Raw genomic sequence first — 22,028 nt, forward strand, 5'->3', positions numbered from 1 at the left:
GCATTCCTATTCATTCAAGTTTTATTTGTTGAATGACAGACTATAGTTTTTGCATTGTTTTTGCACAGATAAGTAACGATTTATAAACTAAATAAATTGATAAAATCCTGTGGAGACAGGTTTCTTGAGATACTTTCCTCATGTACACATGGATGACCAAGAGACTGGAAAGAAAAGATACCACCAGATGTAAAATATATTTAAGAATTCACCCCAGCCCTGTAACAAGAGTTTAATATAGCTCGTACTGGAATAAAACTCTACAGTTAAAACATTTACTGTGTCCAGTGTTAATAATGTGACTGATTTGATGATTGAGATAAATATATATATATATATAGATAATTACCTGCCAATAAATACTGCCACAACATGAACAAAGGGCTAAATAATCAGCATACAGATCTTTTTTCCCAAATCGCCTAGAAATTAAAAAAAAATAGAAATTTAAATGAAATATTATTCAGAGTTCAGACGACACCCAAAGCTATGAAATTGTGGTTCAGAGACATAGTTCTGTATTAAGTTTGATTAAGAAAGTTACAGCCATTATCTTACCTGTCCCTCATCAGCTTAGTTAGGGAACAGCTAGTGACATTTCTATGAATCAAGGAGAGGCCACAGAATTGTCTTAGGGAGTCTAACGGGCAATTCTACCCATATATAACATAAAATGAAATGCCAGAGTGGGTAAGCCAATTCCAGGCTAGCCATGCCTACCCTACTACACTTTCCTCAAAAATTTTATATACAAAATATCTTACTTATAGCAACGTTTATAAATATACTGCCAATCAATATCTTTTTCTTCTAAATGTTCAGGTAGAAAGACCAATATTTGATTATCATCAAAATGGAAGAAACATAGTTGTTGCCACAGCCAGTGTTCTTGTGATATCAAATGTAAAGATGTAGAAGACATTCCAGCTCTCATAATATCTTTATGGTCAACTATACGTGACAAAATACATCGCACACAATCTTCTGGTAGATCTGTAAACTTTGTTTTACCATCATCATTCCTCTGAAATACACAAAATAAAGGACTTCAAATGCTGCATTTATTTTCAATGAAGTCCTACATCAAAAAGTATGGATTGATGGCAAACGTTATCCACTACAAACAAAAGTGTCTTCACTCTTAGATTGCTGGAGACTAGATCATCTTGAATTCACATCTTTTGTTCATACAGTTAAATTCAGACATCATTTAGGAAATCATCCATGACTGTCATAAGATGTAGAAAAATATGACATCATACAGAATGTAAAATGCTTGAAATTGTATTTAACAATTGTGAACTGTCATACAAACCTGTTTGACTTGAAATTCAGATATTTTATCTTGCATCTGTGCAACTGCTTTCTTATGCCTTGTCCATAAACAAGCACTGCCGATGTGTGAGTTTTCACCTTGATTAAGGGCACTATTAGCTGATTTCAAGAGGTCTCTGATACAACCAGTATTATATTCTGTTTTTAACACTGAAATATCAACATATATAGTACAATATAGTAATAAGCATTTGTACAAGTTTCACACAAAGATCAATATACTATTTATTGCTTCACAATACAACTAAGAATCTTAGTATGTATAAATTAGTAAACACATACCTTCATTGGAGAAAGCTTCTAATATTGATATCACATGTTTCTGTGCAGTTCCGCTTAAACCAGTAAATTTCTTATTGAAAATAAGCTCAAGTAACTGAAAGTAAAATTTAATATATTTCAATAAGTGTGGAAAGAAATAACCTCACTATAAGTACCGTTACTGTATTATTTGGTATATGGAGCCCATAAACAATAACAACCTTTGAAAACATTGCGTTCTGGTAACAAGCATCCAACAGGTCCATCAGGTAAAATAGAGAACCAAAATGACGCATGAAATTCAACAATTCTTGTGATGATAATTCTTGAACTAAAGATTAAAGAAAGGAAATGACCTTTGCTACAAAATTAATTCTCTGGATGTCTTTTACTGCTCCAGCCACATCCAGTCTAATTAATGCTTCACTTAAACATGTTAACTCTTTTTTCTGAAATATAATAACACTTCATTTAAATATACAGTCAAATTTGCAGTTGATTTGGAATATATACAATTGATTTGGAATATGTAGTTGATTTTGAAATATGGGCTTACAATAGATTTGGAATATGCAGTTGATTTTAAAATATGGGCTTACAATAGATTTGGAATATGCAGTTGATTTTGAATAGTTGATTCAATTTGGAAATGAATTGGCTGTGTTGCTTGTACTAGTAAAGTTTTTCTCAATGTACACAACCTGGCAGAATACGACTTTCTATTGGTGAGGCAGGTGAGTATTCAGAGAATAGACTATTTTATTTTATTTCAATGAAAGTCAAAGTCTTCTGAAATGATGCCAAAATTATTTATGGAACATTGTTGGATACATTTGTACATGTGTCATAAGAAAAATATGTTATGTTAAGATTTTGCTAGATTACATATATTAGAAATGTATCAAATGAAATAAGTATACCTCTCTTGTCATGGCTCTATTATATAAAATATATGGCTGCCTTCTACCATAAATATTATCTTGATCTGACTTTATATCTAATAAAGCTAAACGTATTAATCTGAAATTGGATTAGGATAATCTTTGAATAACTGATTTACAGTAAAATTCAACCTTTTCAAAACAACTTTGAGGGATATCAGCAGTATGATCTATCTCTCTTAGCAATCTAATGCAATGAATTGTGTTAAATCACTTTATAAATCTGGCAATATGTGAACAAATTGACTACTTTTAAGTGAGAAGTTATTCATGATCAAAAAAGGAACTGCAGTTATCTTACATATCATATTGACATTATAAATGACAGCTGTTAAAATATGGCCTTCACAATCTGTCAATAAAGCAGCCATGACAAACTGTATATGTAACTGACAGTGTCAGACAATCTGTGAATGGGTATTGATTGTTTTAAGTGGAACTAAGACTAGAGAAGCTAATGGTGTTATTATATTTCAGGGCCATTATATTTGCTATCAAAAGTTGAATGTCCAATTTGCACTTACCAACTGAAAAATATTTGACTATAAATAAATCTTTCATCAAAATCTTACACATTTTCCTAGAAATAAAGATTTTGTCATAAATTGACCTAGCAAAATAGTATGAGACATTACCTTGCTATCACATTTTGGTTCAAATTCTCAAATACTTTGACACGCCATAACTTCAGTTTTTCCCAACCTTCTGTTGTTCGAACCCATTGATCACCTGGTGAACGCCAATCCCGACCCAGAAACGGCATTTTTTACTTCTAATTATCAAATTTCAGCTCTTTGTCTGAAAATATTGCGTACTGTTTATAAACATATGTAAATAATGTTTATGTGTTCGGGTTAAATTATTTCTAGAAATTTGATTGGCTGAGTGTAGAATTATTTGTATTCTGATTGGTTGATTATTTATAGATTATAACGAGACCACGTGCTTTTGTTTACATCGATCAGCTGAGAACTTCAGTCAGTCGAAACAGGATTCACCATCTTTTATTTTTTCTCTCTTCTTTCTTATGTCAACATTTGATTTACCTGCATCCACATGTTGTTGAAATCAAGGTCAATTAGAAACAAAATATTACTTGTAAGATACTTTCTATTTGTGGAAAGTGCAGCTACAAAAGTAGTGAAACAGACGATTATTTTAAAGATTTCTTTAAATAATATGACGTATTGGCTTAAAAAATCTCAATTTCTTACCTCTGCCAATTTTGTAAATAAAAGGAAGACGCAGTATCGTGTTTGAAATTCCTGGCACCATGCCATATTTCTATAGCTACCTATATAGCGTTAATTGAAGTAGTGTAAGTACTTGATGAAATATATTACCTGAAAATTGGCAACAAAAAGTAAATAATTAAAATGTGATAAAAAGAGATTTTCTCGGTCGAATTACGTACCCACTAGACTTCTAAAATATTCAACACACCGATATTCATCCTCTGTAGACTTTATGCTACTTATACATCGTCATATATGAGGGAAAACTCGTAGTGCATTTCTGACACCCAGTTTGAAGAAAATCAAATGCTGAAAAAGGTCAAGCCACTCAAAATCGACAAATCGTTAGGTCCTGGATGTTTCTATGCCCATTAAGGGCAATTATTGAAGTCAGGAAGGTTACCCCAAGTATGGAAGGACTCTACAGTAACACCAATCTTTAAGGAAATGAACTACTGTAATCCTAACAAAAAGATTGAATCTATCATCTTAAATAAAGTCATTGACCATATGACCAAAATTCAGACTCTCAGCACAAACAATGGCTTTCTATCCGGACGATCAAGTTCCATTAACCCTCTAACTGTGCTGGATCACACTATTGGGCGCAATTACCTGGACTTCGCTAAAGCATTCGACTCAATTCAACACGCAAGTCTGTAAAGGAAGTTAGACAGTTACGGAATAAAGGGTGACATCCTAGAATGGACAAATTCTGAGAGGCTGGAGGCAACAGCTATGTAAAAGTTAACGGAGAAGAGAGCAGTTTGGAACCAGTTATCAGTGGCATATCACAAGGAAGTGTCTTAAGACCTGTTCTATTCTTTACAAAATACATAAATGACCTACTGATAATAAAGTTGCTGACGATAAAAATATTTTCCTGTCCCTAAAACTGTACTTAGATATCTCATCAATATATAGATGCATACCAAGTTTCAATCAGATCTGGTAAAAACTGTCGAGGCTATGGGACATGCGGTCGGACGGACTGACATGAGTGACAGCAATATATACGTCCACATTTCCACGTGGGCGTATAAATATGCATTTCATTTGTAAAGCTTTTATTGAACTTTTTAGTTTTTTATTGCACTCATTGTAGGAGATAGGCACCAGTTATAAGAAACAGCAAACTTTATCTTTTAGGGAATATTCATAGTCTTGTTTGACTAATAACCTTGCATTTTTATCATCACGTAATTTTTGTATAATCTATAGGATATAGTCCATATTGTTTACATAATATGAATAAATATCCCTTTATCTTATTTTGTTGAGCTGTTGTCGGTCAGGGGTCAATAGTGTATAGGGTTGTCTATATAAGAGCTTAACCGGGGCAAGTATCTTATTTTCATAAACATAGTTAAACAAAGAACAAGTCTGAATAGCTACAAAAGGTGAGCCCGAATTTAGTTAACCTGAACTTAAAAATCCAAGAAAATTTATCATTTTAAGAACAAAATGCTACTATATTCAAATATATTCACAAGATGGATTGTTTCTATGATTAATTGTGCATTTTATGTACACTGTATACGGAGTTAAATTACGTCTTTTTATTGAAAAATAATGAAAATTATATTTCAGGAAACTGAACGCTTTACCTAGCCTACGGGCTCTCCTGGCCTGTATAGTGCTTACTTGCATCTTGAAGACAGATGCAGCTCTTCCACTAGGGTTTTGTGAAAGACCTGCTCCATTTACAATCAATGGAGTTAGTCCAATGCAAAATGGACATGGTCGAGTAACTTTGGTAGCTCTTTTACAGGCCAGTTGAGGGTTTTGTATTCACCAAGCCTCATTGTAAGTACTCTTTGTACCATCGTAGATATGTAGTCAATATTGTTTCCATTTATCTTTAAATTTGATAGAATAACAAAGTTCAAATTCAGTGAACCATCTAAGCGATCATTCCAGATTTAAGGAGATTGTAAAGAGGTTTTCTTTACGGTACTTATTTGTTTTTTTTTTTGGACAAAGATAACATCAATTTGAACCATTCTAATGTTCAGACAGAGGTCTGTGTTTGTTGCAATTACACTAAAACCTTATATCATTGGCAGCTATTGCGATAGTGTCCTCGATACACAAGAAAAACAAAAAACCTCTTTACAATCCCTGTACAGAAGAACGACAGAGTCTTGTCTCTTTTTGGTAGATTTTCCATTGTTTTGACTAGTAGGCCTATAACCAGCACTCACGAGACTGATGCAGCAGAATCAATAAGCTGGATTTGCAAAATATCGCACGTATCCGATTATTTCTAACATGGCTAAAAACAGAAAGTATAGCAACATCAAATTATTTGCATAATTTCAGATTACAAACGTTGAAAAATGATTTGGCACTTGAAAATAAACCGGACGTCAACTTTTTCATCATCAATGGCGAACATTCCCAAGAATTGATAGGTCGTTTTCCATCCATCGAGATCCCAATTTACCAAGATACTGAACAACTTGGGTTGTGGAGGACTGTGTTTGCTGGTAACAAGGACGATTTCATCATCTTTGACAGGTAACTTATAACTTTTAAGGTATCCTCTTTTAAAACTTGGCTAAAATAGTCTTTGTTCATCAGTGGACTTACCTGGTGTCAAAACTATACCACAAAAGCCCTCTATAATTCCATAAAACTAAGTAATTATTCATTAAACTACGTAATTATGAAACATGCTTAGCAGCCCGATCCAATACTAACTCAGTTCAATGGATATATCGTCTTACATAGAGATTCTATTCTACAGTCATGGCACTTGGTAAGTAAAACTGCTGAATATAAACACTTGTTGACCAAATTTGAGAGTTTAATTGTTATAACCATTCTAAGAGGCAGTATTCCTCAAAAATCTGTCTTCTGTAATGGTTTGGCATACCAACTAGCATAAGAAACTATATATTAAGAAACTATATCATGTAAATGTATATAATACATAGTCTGATCAACATGAATTCCAGTAATCCGTATTATCTCTATTTGTTCATAAGATATGAATAAGCATGTTTCGGGCCCCAGTTTCGATTACGACATAAGGATGTCATTTTGTTCACTATATATTTTGTAGGTGTGGTCGAAGGGTGTATCATATTCCCTTACCATACAGCGACCTAAGGTTAAATTACACCAGGTATGCAATAGATGTGGTTTATAACAGAAGAGTCTGTGGCGAATGTGATTCATCATCAAACTACATGGACAGAATGATGGGAGATCAACCAGCTTCCACAGATGTTGATGAACATGTTGATATAGTTGGCCAGTCCGATACATACCGGCATCGGAGACGACAGAGACATGGACGTCACCAAGACAGAGATATGTGAACCTGACAAAGCTCTGAATCTGGAGTCATCCACAGGCCAACACACAATTGCATCTGTCCTTACGAGATCCACCACAGGCGATGTTCTTGACAAAATGAAGAGGTTTCCGGTAATCCCGCGCGACTAATTCGCTGCACGTGTAGGAAACCGCCACCAACTGTCCAAGAAACATGTCAATGTCAATCCTGTTCCAACAAGATCGCTAGAAGACCTAGCAGAATAAAAGCCTGACGACAAACCACATCCTGACAATGACGAAGGCGAACAGCATTCACTTCATCCTCACAACCAAGGAAAACCTGACAGTGTCCTGTGGCACATCGTCACAGATACTGTCAATGTCCAATAAGTTCAAGTGAATGCCACTGCAGATTTCATGTGGGGATGTGCAGATGACCAACAGCTTAGACTCCGTAATCCATCTCTGGAGTCTTAAGAACATCATTTAAAACGTTATCATTTTTCAACCAATCCAAATTTTCTGAGCATTTTTTATGCATAGAGAAAACATCATAAAATTAGACAGTCATTGTTGTAGTTTAAGGGTCAGCATCGATTAGTGCTAAATGTAGTATAGAATTTGTACGTCTTCTCATATAATCTCCTCTTGTTTTAAAAGTCTGATTTTCATTAAGAAATGCTCAGAAATATTTGAAGTCTTAAGAAATACCAGCTATTGTAATGATAGTAAACAGATAAACAGAGCGATATTCTGCAAACTTGATGCCAGTATCTGGGTTTCTCAAGAATAACCATTGTACATTGATATGTTTAGCTTTATTTAAACTCACAAATGAAATGTTAAGATTTTTTTAGTTTTTTTAGTGTTTGATGTTTTAGTATTGATGAACTTTTAGTATATTTAAAATAGTTGTTGATTAAAATCAGTATGAAATACATTTTATTCAATGAAATAAAGACATAAAAACAAACAACAAACTTTAAACATTAATACTGAAAGTAAACTCAAGTATACTTGTCCCATTCATGGCAAAACTTGATCCTGGCGTAGATTTTCATTAGTTACTATTAAATACATTTGCCTCGTTTCTCATCATAACAAGTAATTTCTAATGTTAGAATATTCATAATAATATATTTGTAACATTACCTTAAAGTCACCATTGATTTTTGAAATCTATTGACCTCATATAAAACAAAAGATAAAGCATTATCTCAGTAAAGTTTAAAATGACTAAATGAACTTTTTTTTACACTTTAACACTATTACATGATGAACAATTAAGGCACAAACTAATGATCAAATATGAATATCAAGCGATTATTATGCATAGATAAGATTTGATATGGTATTCTCCTGGATACATGTTACAAAGCTTAAGTGTAGAACTACAAATTTTGTGTAACTACCTTCACTTTTCCATGTCAGTATTATTCAATTTTTGCATTGAAAATACCATAAAATATAAAATAACTTTGGCACTAAGAATGGATTGCATTTGAACTTAAGATTTTCGGAATTTTTGTAACTCTTGATCCATTAATCATGACGGCTCAATCAATAATCACACTCCTCTCATAACTCATCATAATAAGCATGTGAGCTAATTTTATCAACTGCTTCTTTTATTGGTTTATAAATATCTTCAACTGATGCCCATGGTCCCCAAGAGTATAATACTTGACCATTTTCATCAAGTAGGTATTTCCAAAAATTCCAATTCGGAGCTGCCCCAGACCTTCCTGAAAGGGAAGCAACCCAAATTAAACTGCTTAGGTGAAATGTCACTGGTCAAAGTAATGATAAGCAAAATGGATATCATCAAAGTGCAATGGTAAAACTGTACTGTTCTTTTTTTTGCTCCAGATAGGCTATGATTCTCTGATTTGTAAATGTCAAGGAATGTCTTCATGTACAATCTGTAGAACATTGGACATAGTTTTTGTGTCCCATTCTGACATTTATTGCAATTTATTGTAATACCATTGAGCTAAATATTAATTACATTATGTTTTGATATATCTGCCACTAGCTTCTTTCATTTCTTTAAAAAATGTATTGGTTAACTCAAACATGCTTTCGTAAGCTTTAAGTCCAAGAAAACTGATGATTTTAAGACAATTCATAGACACTTGAGCTAATCAATATTAGTCCAACAATACTTACGTATGAGATAGTCCCATGGTTCTGATACATGTGGAGGCAGAACATTCACTTTATCAAATACAGGGAAATTGACATGATATTTCTCTCTAGTAAATGTGATTATATCTTCTCTTGACTGTCAAAATAAATAATTAACCAATGAATAATAGAACACAATCAGAAACTGGAGGAGAATACAGTCATCTAACTTTTCATTTACAGAACTCAGTTTTAGCTATTCATATCACTATCCACACGCAGTTATCACTATTGACATAATATCACAAATGACATAGCATTACCAATAACACAGCATCACAACTAATAGCATGTTAGAAGCTTAATAATGACCTGTAAGTGACAAAAATCTTAATCGGCATAGTACATTTATGTTTCATTGTAGGGTAACCATTTGTGTTTTCAGTGTTTTAGATAGTTGAAATTTTACTCTTCAATCAATTAATACAGTAAATATTTTCACAACATAAATGTGATAAACACTACAATCTTGGTATGTTTAACAGGTAAATTATAAGTATACATACACCTGGTTCTTGACTACCAAATTGATTACATGGAAAGGCTAAAACTGTAAATTTATTCTGTTTACCAAGGACATTCTGTAGTCTTATTAAAGCCTTATAATGACTGTCTGTATAACCACATTCACTAGCTACATTTACCACCAATGTCACCTAAATAATGTACCGGTATGTAAGTGGATTATTTTAGATATAAGCTTATATATAACTACATATTATAGACTAATAACAAATAACTAATAGCATTCTTTTGGAAACAACTCAAGATCTACAATTCTGTAGTCTAATGAACCAATTCAGAAACAGGCAGCAAGCCACAGGCACAGTTCATACAAACTTTGACAAAAGCTTATTCCAAAGGTCCTCTGATTAACTGGCCCAATCAGTTATATGATTAGAATTATTTGAAAAGAAACAATTGGTCGTACCATGCCCCTATATTCGTCCAGTGATACTTTGTTACCATGGATGTCAACGACTTCAAAGTCATAGAAATCATCATGTTCTGGAATATTTGCTGCATGAAAATTTTTGATATTCTCATCAATGTCTAATTCATGATAGGGATCATTTTGATCTGATAGCGGCGTCTCTGATGCCAGGACACCGTGGAGTAGGATTAAATATACAGAAGCAATCAATTGGCAATTAATTAATGTTTTAATCTCCATTTAAATGGCTATCAAAACACTATGTATAATTAAGGTTGTTTTGTAACAGTAATCACTGATTATTCAATCAGAGGGCACCATACTGTAAATAATTGTAAGAACACTTCACGTGAAATACCGTGTTTTCACGCATTAGTTTGTTTAACGAGATTTACCAATTGACCAATCAAATTGCTAACTTTAATCAAGACAGCCAATCAAGAGACAGTAAATTAAATGGTGACGAGATCTGAAAATCATAACCTGCACGAACTTGTCAATGAAAACAAAAACGCTGCATTTAACTCTAAAGTTATTGTTTTAAATTGTGATAAACCGTGAGTACTATTCTTTTACTTTCCAATTAAATACAGTTTACATGATTTAGCTGATAGTGAAGGGATTATCTTCAGATCTAGATCAAGATCTATTTGCTTTTTCAAAGTGACCAGCTCACCAGCTGTAGATAGATACAAGTAAAAAAAAAACATTATGGTTTTTACAATGAAATATTCTCTACACTTCCTGCATTCTCGATGGTAAACTGAATGTATAATATTTTGAAATACCGGTATCGACATAGCCACATTCTTGGCCTAATAAGTTTCAAACCAGATAGTTAAACCCTCACCTATACAATAAATAATTATCTGGACAAGAGTGACAAGACATTTTTCTGACTTTATATTGTAGGCAATGTAATGTCTATTTGAACATTTTATTTTGATTAATAGGTATAAGCTTAATATATCTGAATTGACAGACTAGGGCTTTGGTCCAAATCCAAGGTATGGTAATGTTTCTGATTCTACAACAGGCTATAATAATTAGCAACCTGTGATTAAAATTCATAAACATAAAATTCATTTTTTATATTTCAGGTCATGTCCCATTTTAATTTAGAAAATGAGTTGAATAATGCTTTGAGGATGGATGCACCGTTAGCAAGAGCAATGCCTGCTTCTAGAAAAGGCTTAAATGATTCAGAATGCAATGCTTCTTTGAATATGAGTATGAAGACTCCTAAAAAGGGAAACAAGTCATTCAGTGGTTCAAAAACGCCATCAAAATCAAATGAATCCTTAAAAAAGACACCCAAATCTTCAGGTAAGTCACATTTGTCAAGTTTGGTTAGTGATGAAAATAGTATATTTAATTTATTAAAGCCTATTGATTTAATAGCTGACTCTGACAGATAGCAGTTATTGTTGAAAGTGTAGTTTACTTTGTACAGGAAATTTGATATTGTTGACATACTTAATAGATTGATATTTTCAAAAACACCCTTTAAAGTTGTTACAACTGTACCGTTAAGTAAAAGACAAAATCCTGCAAAATGAGAGAGCAGCCTGTTTTATATTTGTCTTGCCAAGATGACTTTCAGAGGCCCCAGCTTAGATAAGTCTCCTAGATATCAAATGTTATCTTTCATGCAGGTAAATATGGAACACCTGGAAATAAAAACAGCCGCACACCTGGTGGTGACAGATTTATACCTAACAGAAGTACAACACAGTTTTCTGTTGGATATTATAAAATAATGAAAGAAGAAAAGGGGCCTGATGAAAATGAAAACTTATTGAGTCCATCAGAGAAAGAATATAAAAGAGTTATGAGTGAAAATTTAAATGGAGATGCTTTGAATAGTAAAATCCTGTCTTTCAAAGCTAAAGCACCATCTGCTCCAGAAAGTAAGATTTTTATTTGAATATTTTACATGAAAGTTGTCAAGACCTCTCCTTCATCTCTTTCTCGAGTATGATAGTGACATCTGACATGAAGTTCTAAGTACGTTACAAATAAGTAATCAGAATTAACATACAACTGTTGACATTCAAAATGTACAAATTTTATCAACTCTTGTCTTGATATTTTGATACTATGAATGGTTTATTTTGTTAGGCTTCACCAATAATATGAAGGTATTGTATAGTTCATCGAAAACACCTTCTAGTGCTAAAAAAACTTTACGACAGATACCACAAGTTCCAGAAAGAATATTAGATGCTCCAGATATTATGGATGATTATTGTAAGTTTGAAACTAATTTGTAATATTTTTGAGTGTATATCACAAGAAGTGAAATGAAAAATTAAAATAAGAAATAGTGTTATCGAACAATTGATTTATATTCACTTTTAAAGAGCATTGAGGAATGAAGCAGTACATTTGATGAGTTGATCAGTTACTTTCAAATATAAATCGTATGTAAAACATTGCAAAAATTTAACCTTTTTCAGATAAGCTTAGCATTTCCGTTGAATTGTACCCAAGTAGGAATTCTGTGTATATGTAAATTATTCATTACTAAATGTCTCAGTGCATTTAATTCACTTTTAATTCCAGATCTAAATTTAGTTGACTGGTCATCTACCAATAATTTAGCTGTGTGTTTGGGTGGTGCTGTTTACATATGGAATGCTACATCAGGAACCATAACTCAGTTAATGGAAGTTGAGAACAGTGAAGAATATATTGGGTCTGTATCCTGGGTTAAAGAAGGAAATTATTTAGCTATTGGAACTAGCACTGGTGAAGTTCAGGTAAGCCATTATCATTTAATAGATAAAGTCTTTTTTTTATTGTAATTGTCCAAATACAAATATTTAACAGTTTTGTTGATGAAAATACCGCTTAATACAATTTGCCTTTTTCCAAATCAATATTTCGCAAGCCATTCTCTATACGTCATAGATTTAGTGCTTTCTATCTGATATAATACCAGGGGTAAAAATTCAGCAATACATAATCGCCATGTGTTCATCAATGCCTATGTCTCGTGTCAATTTTTATAATATATCTTTTAGTTGTGGGACGTGGTAGAACAGAAAAGACTAAGAAATATGGCAGGTCATTCAGCTAGAGTTAGTTCTTTATCTTGGAACTCGCATATATTGAGCAGGTAATTAACTATTTTAAACTTCTTTGAAGTAACATAGTCATTAACAACTCTCATATTAATGTATGGCTCAACTATCATGTAGAAAAATCATTAATCATATCAAAGTAATGTTTTAAAGAAAAGTTATTAAATTAAAATTATTTTGTTTGATTTCAGTGGTTCACGAAGTGGTAATATTCACCATCACGATGTCAGAATACCACAACATCATGTAGCCACATTAGCTGGTCACAGTCAAGAAGTTTGTGGTGTTCGTTGGTCACCAGATGGTAGATATCTAGCTAGTGGAGGCAATGATAATATACTCAATATCTGGTCCTCACAATTTAATAATTTACCACAAGATAATCAGCCATTACATGTCTTCTCTCAACATCAAGCAGCAGTTAAGGTAAATTTACTATATTTCATACATTGAAAAGTACAACCCTAGATATTCTTTAATAGCTTGTTTCAATTTGGCTAACAGAATTTACAGATAATTTATGTATTCCTACCATCTGAATACTGATTTCAGATGGTAAAACGCCCTCTACTCTAAGCTATGAAAGAAAGCATATCATGTTATATGACATTCGCTTGGTAACATGCATCTTTGGCTGAGGAATACCTTGTGATATCAAAAGCAAAATATGATTTTATATATGAATAAAATTTATTTTTCAGGCCCTTTCTTGGTGTCCATGGCAACCAGGTTTATTAGCTAGTGGTGGAGGTACTGCAGATAGACAAATCTGTTTCTGGAACTGTAATACTGGCACCTTCCTTAATAGTGTAGATTCAAAATCACAGGTAATTGAATTACATTTATTTATAATTAGTAGAGTTTTCATATAATTTCTTTCTGTGTATCATCATCATCATATTGATGAGTTGGAAATAAAGACTTATGACAAAATTACTTTCACTGACATTTTTCTACCAAAGTAACTACATTTAACTATTATTCAAAATTTCAGGTGTGTTCAATATTATGGTCTAAAGAACACAGAGAGTTAATATCTAGTCATGGTTTTGCACAGAATCAGTTAACAATATGGAAATATCCAGCTATGACAAAAGTTGCAGATCTCACAGGTAAATATACTGTTATAAGATTATACACAAACCTCTCTAATCAATTTCCAAAAGCAAAATGGAGATAGATATTTGAAATGATAGCATGAATAGAAAAGTGTTTTTTGTCAACTCCACTGTAACCAGTATGGGTCTCATTTTTTACACAATAGTTTATTACCATCAGGTTAGTGGGTAACATCAGTTGTATTCTCTCAAAAGTATACACGAATCCTTTTGTAAATTCCTATAACCAATATTTGATATCATTTTCAGGGCATACAGCTAGAGTTTTACATATGGCTTTATCACCTGATGGTTCAACAGTAGTATCAGCTGGAGCAGATGAGACTTTACGGTTATGGAAATGCTTCGAACATGATGATCAGAAGAAGAAAGCCACAAAATCAACTTCTAAAGACACTTCAACAACATTCCGTAAATCTATGATACGATGAGTGAATGGACATGTCAGTTTGTGCAATGGTGCTTTTCCCTTTCAGAATTATTGAAAGATTGTGCCCAAAATATGTAATTCGTGGAATTTTATTACTTTGACTTTTTTAGACTGTAACAGACATTTACGAATTGAGGGAATGTTTACTTAATTGTATAAATTATGTGTTACAATTCTGTTATGTTTTTGTTTATCAAGTATCGTTATTGTTTAGTTTAGATATATTAGGGGTAGTGTAGTTTATAGATGATATCACTAGTTATGTTGTGGAATATTCACATGTTTCAAAAGAACCAAAAATGTCATTGTTTCTGTCTAATAACAAATTGTTAATTTTAACTAAAATCATCGTAGGGAAACAATAAAAAAAACATGACATTTATTTTTTATCTGATAATGGACAAATTGTTTTCTTTGAATTTTATAAAATAAGTGCTTTATAAATTATAGTGCCTATTATTATGTTAAAATAAAACATTTCACATTACTTAGTCTCTCTCTTATCATGCATATAACAAACAAATCAACCAACAGGGATAATAGCATACAAATAATTAATAATAAACCCGAATTGGATACATAAGCTTATTTGATGTTTCTTTAAAACATGCTCAAACTCTTTCATCAAAATTGACTGATGATTACCCTATATACACATTGTGCAACGAAATGAAATAAAGACAAACAAAAATCGAGCAAATTATCGGGTTCAACAAAATAATTAGAGCTACCAACATAACCACAAAAATATAAAGCTGATTGTTTGGTATTTTGTAACATGTACTGAGTAGACTTCACAATGCACATATTGTATACCAAAAACTCTAAAATCACACACAGTGGCTCACATAAGTCTGGGATTGTTAATATATTTACAGTCTTATCTCCCCTCTATCAGTTTATCTCTAGCTATCACAGATTCATCAAATTTTATCATAAATGTTGTTCCTTTATGCCAATGTACTGTCACTTTAGCAGGCTGAAACAAAGAAATAGTGATACATGTATAACTCAAATAGACCTATAAAATATGGACGAAATCAGATCAGATTTTTCATATTCTGTAAAGTCAAAAACTACATGAGCATTCTTGAGGTTCCCAATAGAAAATTGTTTATTTGAAACTATACCCATCACTCACATATATGATGTACATAACACAATAATATATCAGTTTGGAAACTACAGAATACTTAATACTTACAAAGTTGGCTCCATTCAATACTGATTCTAATATACCAGCTGTAAAAGCAGCACAATTTAAACTACCTACAAAAACATAATGTGAACACTAAAATAATTGAATATACAGCTTGAATTATCATTTATTCACTGCAAAACCATTATGACTGATCTTACATATAATAGTTAAATATTTGCAACTGTACAATGCAGTTATTTTCTTTCCTAAATTTTAAATTCAATGTGGTATGCTTCAAAAATGGAATTTTACCTTTATCTTTTGGCACTGATATAAACTTATTTACTATTGGTTCCTTTTCTATTAAATAATCTAGGAGAGTTAAGGACAGAAACCTTGACTAACAGTTCACTCCTTATCATTCTAGTGACAAACTTCATTGTCATGTGTTTGGTTGATCTCATATACAGTGACCACACTAACCAATGGACATTATACAGCAATCTTACTGTTACTGATCGAAGGATTTTCCTTATTGCAAATTCTATCAAAAAATACAACAAAGTTTAATTATAAAGGATACATGTTCTTTCATCATCGTTAGCCAATTCCAGTTTATCAGCTTCTCTTCCAAATAATGTCTGAAAAATATAGAGAGATAAATGATTATTCCACCTCTGCTCTTCAAACCTTTTTGTTAATACTTGGTCAGGCATGAAGAATAACATTGAGTTATTATCATTCTTTTTTAAGGGGGCCGCGGATAGGAAAGGGGGCTGGTCTTTTCAATTATGTTTTGGCTTAATTTTGTTGGTATACACTGAAATAGATTTTGACATACCTTCCAGAAATTAGATTTAATGAATAATAACAAATTTAATAATTTTAATTCTCTTTTGTACCCTTTTTCTCTCAATAATAAAACATCTAATAGATGAGAACCAACGTGTTGTCCCAACTCAGCTAATCTAAAATAAACAAATACATACATGGAATGAAGTCAAAATACAGAATCTAATTTTCAATTCTCCTTATGATTGTTCCACAGTTTTATTGTGGTCAGAGAATATAAATAAGTATACTTTAAGATGAATTTCCTTTTTTTTCAGTGTCAAATTAAGCAAACTATTTGATTAATTGGTGTTTCTAATGAAATACCATGTATTCTTTCTTATATCATTATGTTCTTATTGCATATATTAAGAGTTTTAACCAATCATAAATGTTAATGTATGTACAGTCTGGATAAACGAAAAAAAATCATTGGAATTCTGATAGTAATTCTCTTCTAATTTAGCTAATTATGAATTAATTATGGACATGTGAAACAAACTGGTATTTTTCCAAGTCATCAGAACACCTCTAATTTCTATTCCTATAAGAATTAGCAATTTTTATAAATGAAAATAAGGGAAATCATCTTTAAATTCTTTTCAGTAAACAAATTTGCAAAATATATCTGTTCATAAAGCTTATTTGTAACCATGTTTCAAAAACAATAAAACAACCATATTACTTTCTTGCCTATATTATATTTACCTGTTCTGAAGTTCTGGGACAGTAGATACACGATTTTGACAATACTGAACAATCTCAGAAAATAGCAATGCAAATGTTGCAATATTCACCTGAAAGAAATATATACCAAAATGAGATCAACTATTTTAAGCTGGTTTCACTTGGAAGAGATAATGAAGTTGTTTAAAACAACAAGTGAGAACACTATGTCATGGCAACTCGGTTGCTTTATATGCATAGACAGAATAAAGTATTCTGTTCAAACTACAATGTATAATACACAACTAGTTTCTAATTTGGCATTGATAAAAATATACACATAAACTATTTTCCGTAACATATAAGAAATGTTTTGATGCTTATATTTTAATTCACACAATAAAAACAGTAATATAAAATATAAACTATTATTATGTAGAGTAGTAGGGCTTTTGCAATCGATCTGTTATTTAGCGGTAAAACAAATGTCTGTCGATATATTGGGTAGGGTAGTATTTTAAAAGCTTTGAATTCATGTAATGTGCTATATTTATGAAAATACTACCTCGGGTTTACCCTTCCCAAGACCTTTATCTAAATTATTTGATTTCTGTCGTCCAAGAGAAGCCATTTTGATAGTCTTGATCTTTTGGTATTCTTTAGACATTGAAAGAGAGCGGCCGAAAAAGTCTGGAAAAATATAACTACATTTTTCAACCGGAAGCTTAACTTGATACCCTAAAAATTTGTGAACGAGTAATTAAACTGAGAAAACGAATTAATTTCTTGATCTCTTGAGCAGCGTACACTGGCTCGATGACAACCAATGCTCAAAATTTCGCTTAAAATCTCCTTAAAATTATTATGTAGCCAGAGGAAAGTCGCTCTATTATTCTAAGAGCGGTTTTTGTGGTTATTGCCTGTTTTTTCGATTATTCAAATTGGCCCGTAGGCTACGTTAGAGAGGCAACTATTTTTTTTTTTTATCTGAAACTAGGATTGCATGTGTATAGGCCTACTGATCATGTTTAAGACTGAAATTAGCGGTAAACCTATCTCTATAAACGGACAATGTTTCAGCAAAGAATATGAATTCTCTGTATATGAAAATTCTAGACTAAAACCACGATAGAGCAGATGATATGAACTTAATGACCTCTATAATGTCTGGAAAAATAACCTTAACCTAGAACTGCAACGAACACTTAAATAAACACGGCTTATGTTCTGAAACTGCATCAAAGATTTTTATTTAGGCCTGAGAGTTACAAGTTCGTCACGAACGTTGTAAAAGCCTGGCAATTTCATCAAGTCTAGACGATATCTAGACAAATTGGTAGGAAATATAAATAAAGTGGAGCATATAAATAAATTAAACCGCAATACACGTATCTATTTTTTACCCCCAGCAACATATGGTGCATATTTTATTTCGCATACATCAAATAGTTATTAAACCCCTCGACACTTCCAATATCTAACCTTCATCGTATATCTGTTTCATCATACCTACCTGTGTCTACCTTTAATCCGAATCTTTCCCTGTTTAAATTGCAAAACGTTTATCTAAAATATAGTGAGTGTACTGAAGGTTTAGCTATTTACACAAATTTAGACAGAAGAACAGTACTAGGCAATTGAAGGTAAAGCAATAAAAGAGAAATATCTGACACCATCTGAACAATACGTCCACACTGATCAAAATCACTTCTATTACCACCGTGATCCAGAAGCGGCGACCGCCTTTTGGAACTATAGGGATACAAATAGGCGGTAAACTTACTTAGAGTTGGGAGAGGAGGACAGCTGATGGAAAGACTATCGAAATCCCGAGGGTCGTAGAATGCTAAACGAAAGCTGAACCGGATCAAACAAGGATAAAAATAACATTTAATACCAACTTGTTCAGAATTACCACTATTATCAACTTGTTTAGAATTACCACCAACAGAATCAAATTTAAAATTACCCTGTAATTTTATTACAATTGTAATGACAGTGCCAGTAGAATTCTTTCTCTGGTCCCGACTCTCCCGTAGAACCTGTTTCGATTCTGTTAACAAATCTAAAGATGCAACCGTATTTCGGACTATCCAACATAATCTGAACATATTCGTCCTTGCAATACATGAGAAAAGTTAATCATCGTTAGAAATGGGAAATTATTGAAACGTTTCTCGTCAGAGGAAAATGAGAAACAAATGTGATGATAAAGGTAAAACCGTTAATACACCTTCATAGTCTAAATATGCAAGATGTGATGGATACGATTAAATAATTTATTAACTCTTTCAATTGAAGGGTTTTTAGTGCTACTTTTTCATTGTTGATTTTAGATCACAAGACACACTTAAGTTCTGTCATATAGTAAGGTATTGTATGTAATTGTGGAATTACATCGGCTAAGTTGGCTCCATTCAGGTGTAATCTGCAGCCTACATTAAGCTTTACTGAACGTGTCTGCTTGATATTAACAAACTTAGGTCGATCTGATGAGAAATATACGTCATGTAAAGTGTACAGTTTAGAAATAAGAAAGAAGATAAAACCTAACCTTGTCTCACCCCTATAGTCTTCCTGATAAAATTCCACTTATGACAACATTTTTATTCGACAGTTTTATCAATTTCCTTTCTCTTAATCGTCACATAATTAATGAAAGGATCCAATTACCCAACGATGAGACTATTTCTTTAAAAATTGAAAAGAGGAATTTTTATTTCAAAGTAATATTTGCGTGAACATTCCATAGAACTTGATATCTGTGCAACTTCATCTGGTATGGTAAGCATGTTTTCACTTCTACAGTGTCCATAGAAACTAATTAAGCCCTCACAACCATAGCGATTTAAACCACTATAAGTGAGAGGGCATCATTTGTACTATTACCAGTGATGATACAAATAAAACTGATTTTTGCAAGGTTGAACAAATTTTCAGAGTATTTTGGTTTCGTTTTTTAACCCGTAAGATTTGTAAATTGGTTGATGTAGCTCCAATTTCACACTAGATAAGCCCCATCAAGCTGAAACGAATTATTGTTTCACCCAGTACCACTATTGTTTATTATTACTATAGTAGTTTCACTAGGTTATCATTTGACCACAAGCTTTTAATAGTAAACCGTCTAGTCAGATTGGCATCAGATAGAGTGCCTCCAGCCATAAAACACCTGATATTGGGATCGTAGAAAAGGATATATATCGTATCAAAGTACTTTGGATTTGCAAAGCTCTTCCGAGAGAAATAATTTTACAGTAGTACATTGGCGCTGATGGAAACCGGTTCTTCATTCACTCAAATAGCTTATAGAAGCTTTCACGGGATAACTTTCTGGATTCAAAATCCGACTAGCACAAGCTTTCGCATTCGGATCGCTATGACTTTAAGGGGTTAAAATTATTCTCAATCGTAAAGAAATTCGTTTAAAGAAAGATATCTTGATAAAGCAAACTTGCGTTTAATATGACCACATAAGCTGGAATAGTTCCAAATGTATTACTACAAACCTACAACTCCGTAAATCGCTCGCTCGACAAATTCTATACAAGAAAACCACACGTTTTTATTATAATAAATACAATAAATATAATATTTATAAAGCGCGTTATATAAAAACAATTACTCTAAGCGCTTATTCTGATCTAGAATCACCGGCTTACTACAATTTTAATGATTGACCAAAAAAACTTTATGAAATAGTGAAACGGGTTTATAAAAGCGAGAACGAAGGCATATTTCAAGTTTCAGGTATATAGATATCAGTCAAACAAACAATGTCTGGGAACTGTTAATAAAACACCTTGATGTATTGTACTTGAAACAGGTAGATAACATGAAAAATTGAATAACATCTGATTGTAAATTGGTTAAAGTTAAATATCAGATATCTTGGCTAAATGTTATTAGGTGCAATACCTGTTGTGTTTTAACAAGAAAAATTGCTGGAGGGCAGACGTGTCGATATTCTAATATGTCTATCTTCTGTTTATTTGCTGAGTTAGTGCACTCTTCGAGTTTTATCTGCAGGAAGACAGACAATTAGTAGAAACGTCTAGATATTGGGCCAATATTTGGTTCTCAAGACTTACGCTCTGCTACATGTGTTTAAGATAATTAAATTAGATAATTAATGAATTTGATTACCATATTGCTATCTTCTCATCACCTTTCATAACGGAGAAATTGGAATACAAGAGTATATAGGACTTCACCGATATAGATCAGAGAGAAAGCTAGACAGGTGCCTGAAGACGACCAAAACACGTGGTAGGTAACAACCTGTTGGAACCTAGTATTGGCAGTATGACGTTAACGTTGATAAGACTGGGAAGAGTAGAGAGATATTGAGAGCTGTGTCTGTAATTTGGAATGGTTGAAGACAAGGAACATTATGGTATGTGGTTATCGTTACAGGACAATAGACTGATTTGAAAAAAAAAACTACGCTTCCAGAAATTCTTCATTTTTATCTTAAAGGATATTATGACCTCTATTTACTTTCTTCTATTTTTAATGATAAAATTAATGGGAATATCACCATTAGTTCAAGGACAACATGAAGAAAACTTTCACCAA

At 32.4% G+C, this 22,028-nt stretch overlaps 5 protein-coding genes across 5 annotated transcripts; 2 read left to right on the forward strand and 3 right to left on the reverse strand.

Moving 5' to 3' along the window:
* LOTGIDRAFT_234595 (hypothetical protein) lies at window positions 1-3,300 on the reverse strand (the record flags this gene model as incomplete). Its single annotated transcript, XM_009062732.1, has 8 exons — window positions 1-164; window positions 350-422; window positions 765-1,024; window positions 1,316-1,485; window positions 1,618-1,711; window positions 1,953-2,045; window positions 2,517-2,616; window positions 3,173-3,300. 8 exons carry the CDS (start codon window positions 3,298-3,300, stop codon window positions 81-83), a joined length of 1,002 nt encoding a protein of 333 aa, XP_009060980.1. The 3' UTR covers window positions 1-80.
* A 2,743-nt stretch (window positions 3,301-6,043) lies between these two features.
* LOTGIDRAFT_234596 (hypothetical protein) lies at window positions 6,044-8,743 on the forward strand (the record flags this gene model as incomplete). Its single annotated transcript, XM_009062733.1, has 3 exons — window positions 6,044-6,060; window positions 6,095-6,292; window positions 6,840-8,743. 3 exons carry the CDS (start codon window positions 6,044-6,046, stop codon window positions 7,096-7,098), a joined length of 474 nt encoding a protein of 157 aa, XP_009060981.1. The 3' UTR covers window positions 7,099-8,743.
* Window positions 8,666-10,244, reverse strand: LOTGIDRAFT_86983 (hypothetical protein; the record flags this gene model as incomplete). Its single annotated transcript, XM_009062701.1, has 4 exons — window positions 8,666-8,798; window positions 9,223-9,341; window positions 9,751-9,900; window positions 10,176-10,244. Coding segments are annotated over 4 exons (471 nt in total), but the record flags the coding sequence as incomplete, so codon positions are not given.
* Window positions 10,245-11,281: 1,037 nt separating this feature from the next.
* On the forward strand, window positions 11,282-15,763 carry LOTGIDRAFT_193514 (hypothetical protein; the record flags this gene model as incomplete). Its single annotated transcript, XM_009062734.1, has 9 exons — window positions 11,282-11,522; window positions 11,834-12,088; window positions 12,300-12,428; window positions 12,744-12,940; window positions 13,205-13,299; window positions 13,456-13,690; window positions 13,966-14,091; window positions 14,259-14,376; window positions 14,632-15,763. The coding sequence occupies 9 exons, from the start codon at window positions 11,282-11,284 to the stop codon at window positions 14,811-14,813; spliced, it is 1,578 nt and encodes a 525-aa protein (XP_009060982.1). The 3' UTR covers window positions 14,814-15,763.
* On the reverse strand, window positions 15,693-18,081 carry LOTGIDRAFT_126181 (hypothetical protein; the record flags this gene model as incomplete). The annotated part of the gene is made up of 7 exons (XM_009062735.1): window positions 15,693-15,791; window positions 16,017-16,081; window positions 16,266-16,325; window positions 16,537-16,594; window positions 16,795-16,921; window positions 17,493-17,581; window positions 18,013-18,081. The coding sequence occupies 7 exons, from the start codon at window positions 18,079-18,081 to the stop codon at window positions 15,693-15,695; spliced, it is 567 nt and encodes a 188-aa protein (XP_009060983.1).
* Between the last annotated feature and the right edge of the window lie 3,947 nt (window positions 18,082-22,028).

Source organism: Lottia gigantea (assembly GCF_000327385.1).
Source record: "Lottia gigantea unplaced genomic scaffold LOTGIsca_53, whole genome shotgun sequence".
In the NCBI taxonomy this organism is placed as follows: Eukaryota; Metazoa; Mollusca; class Gastropoda; family Lottiidae; genus Lottia; species Lottia gigantea.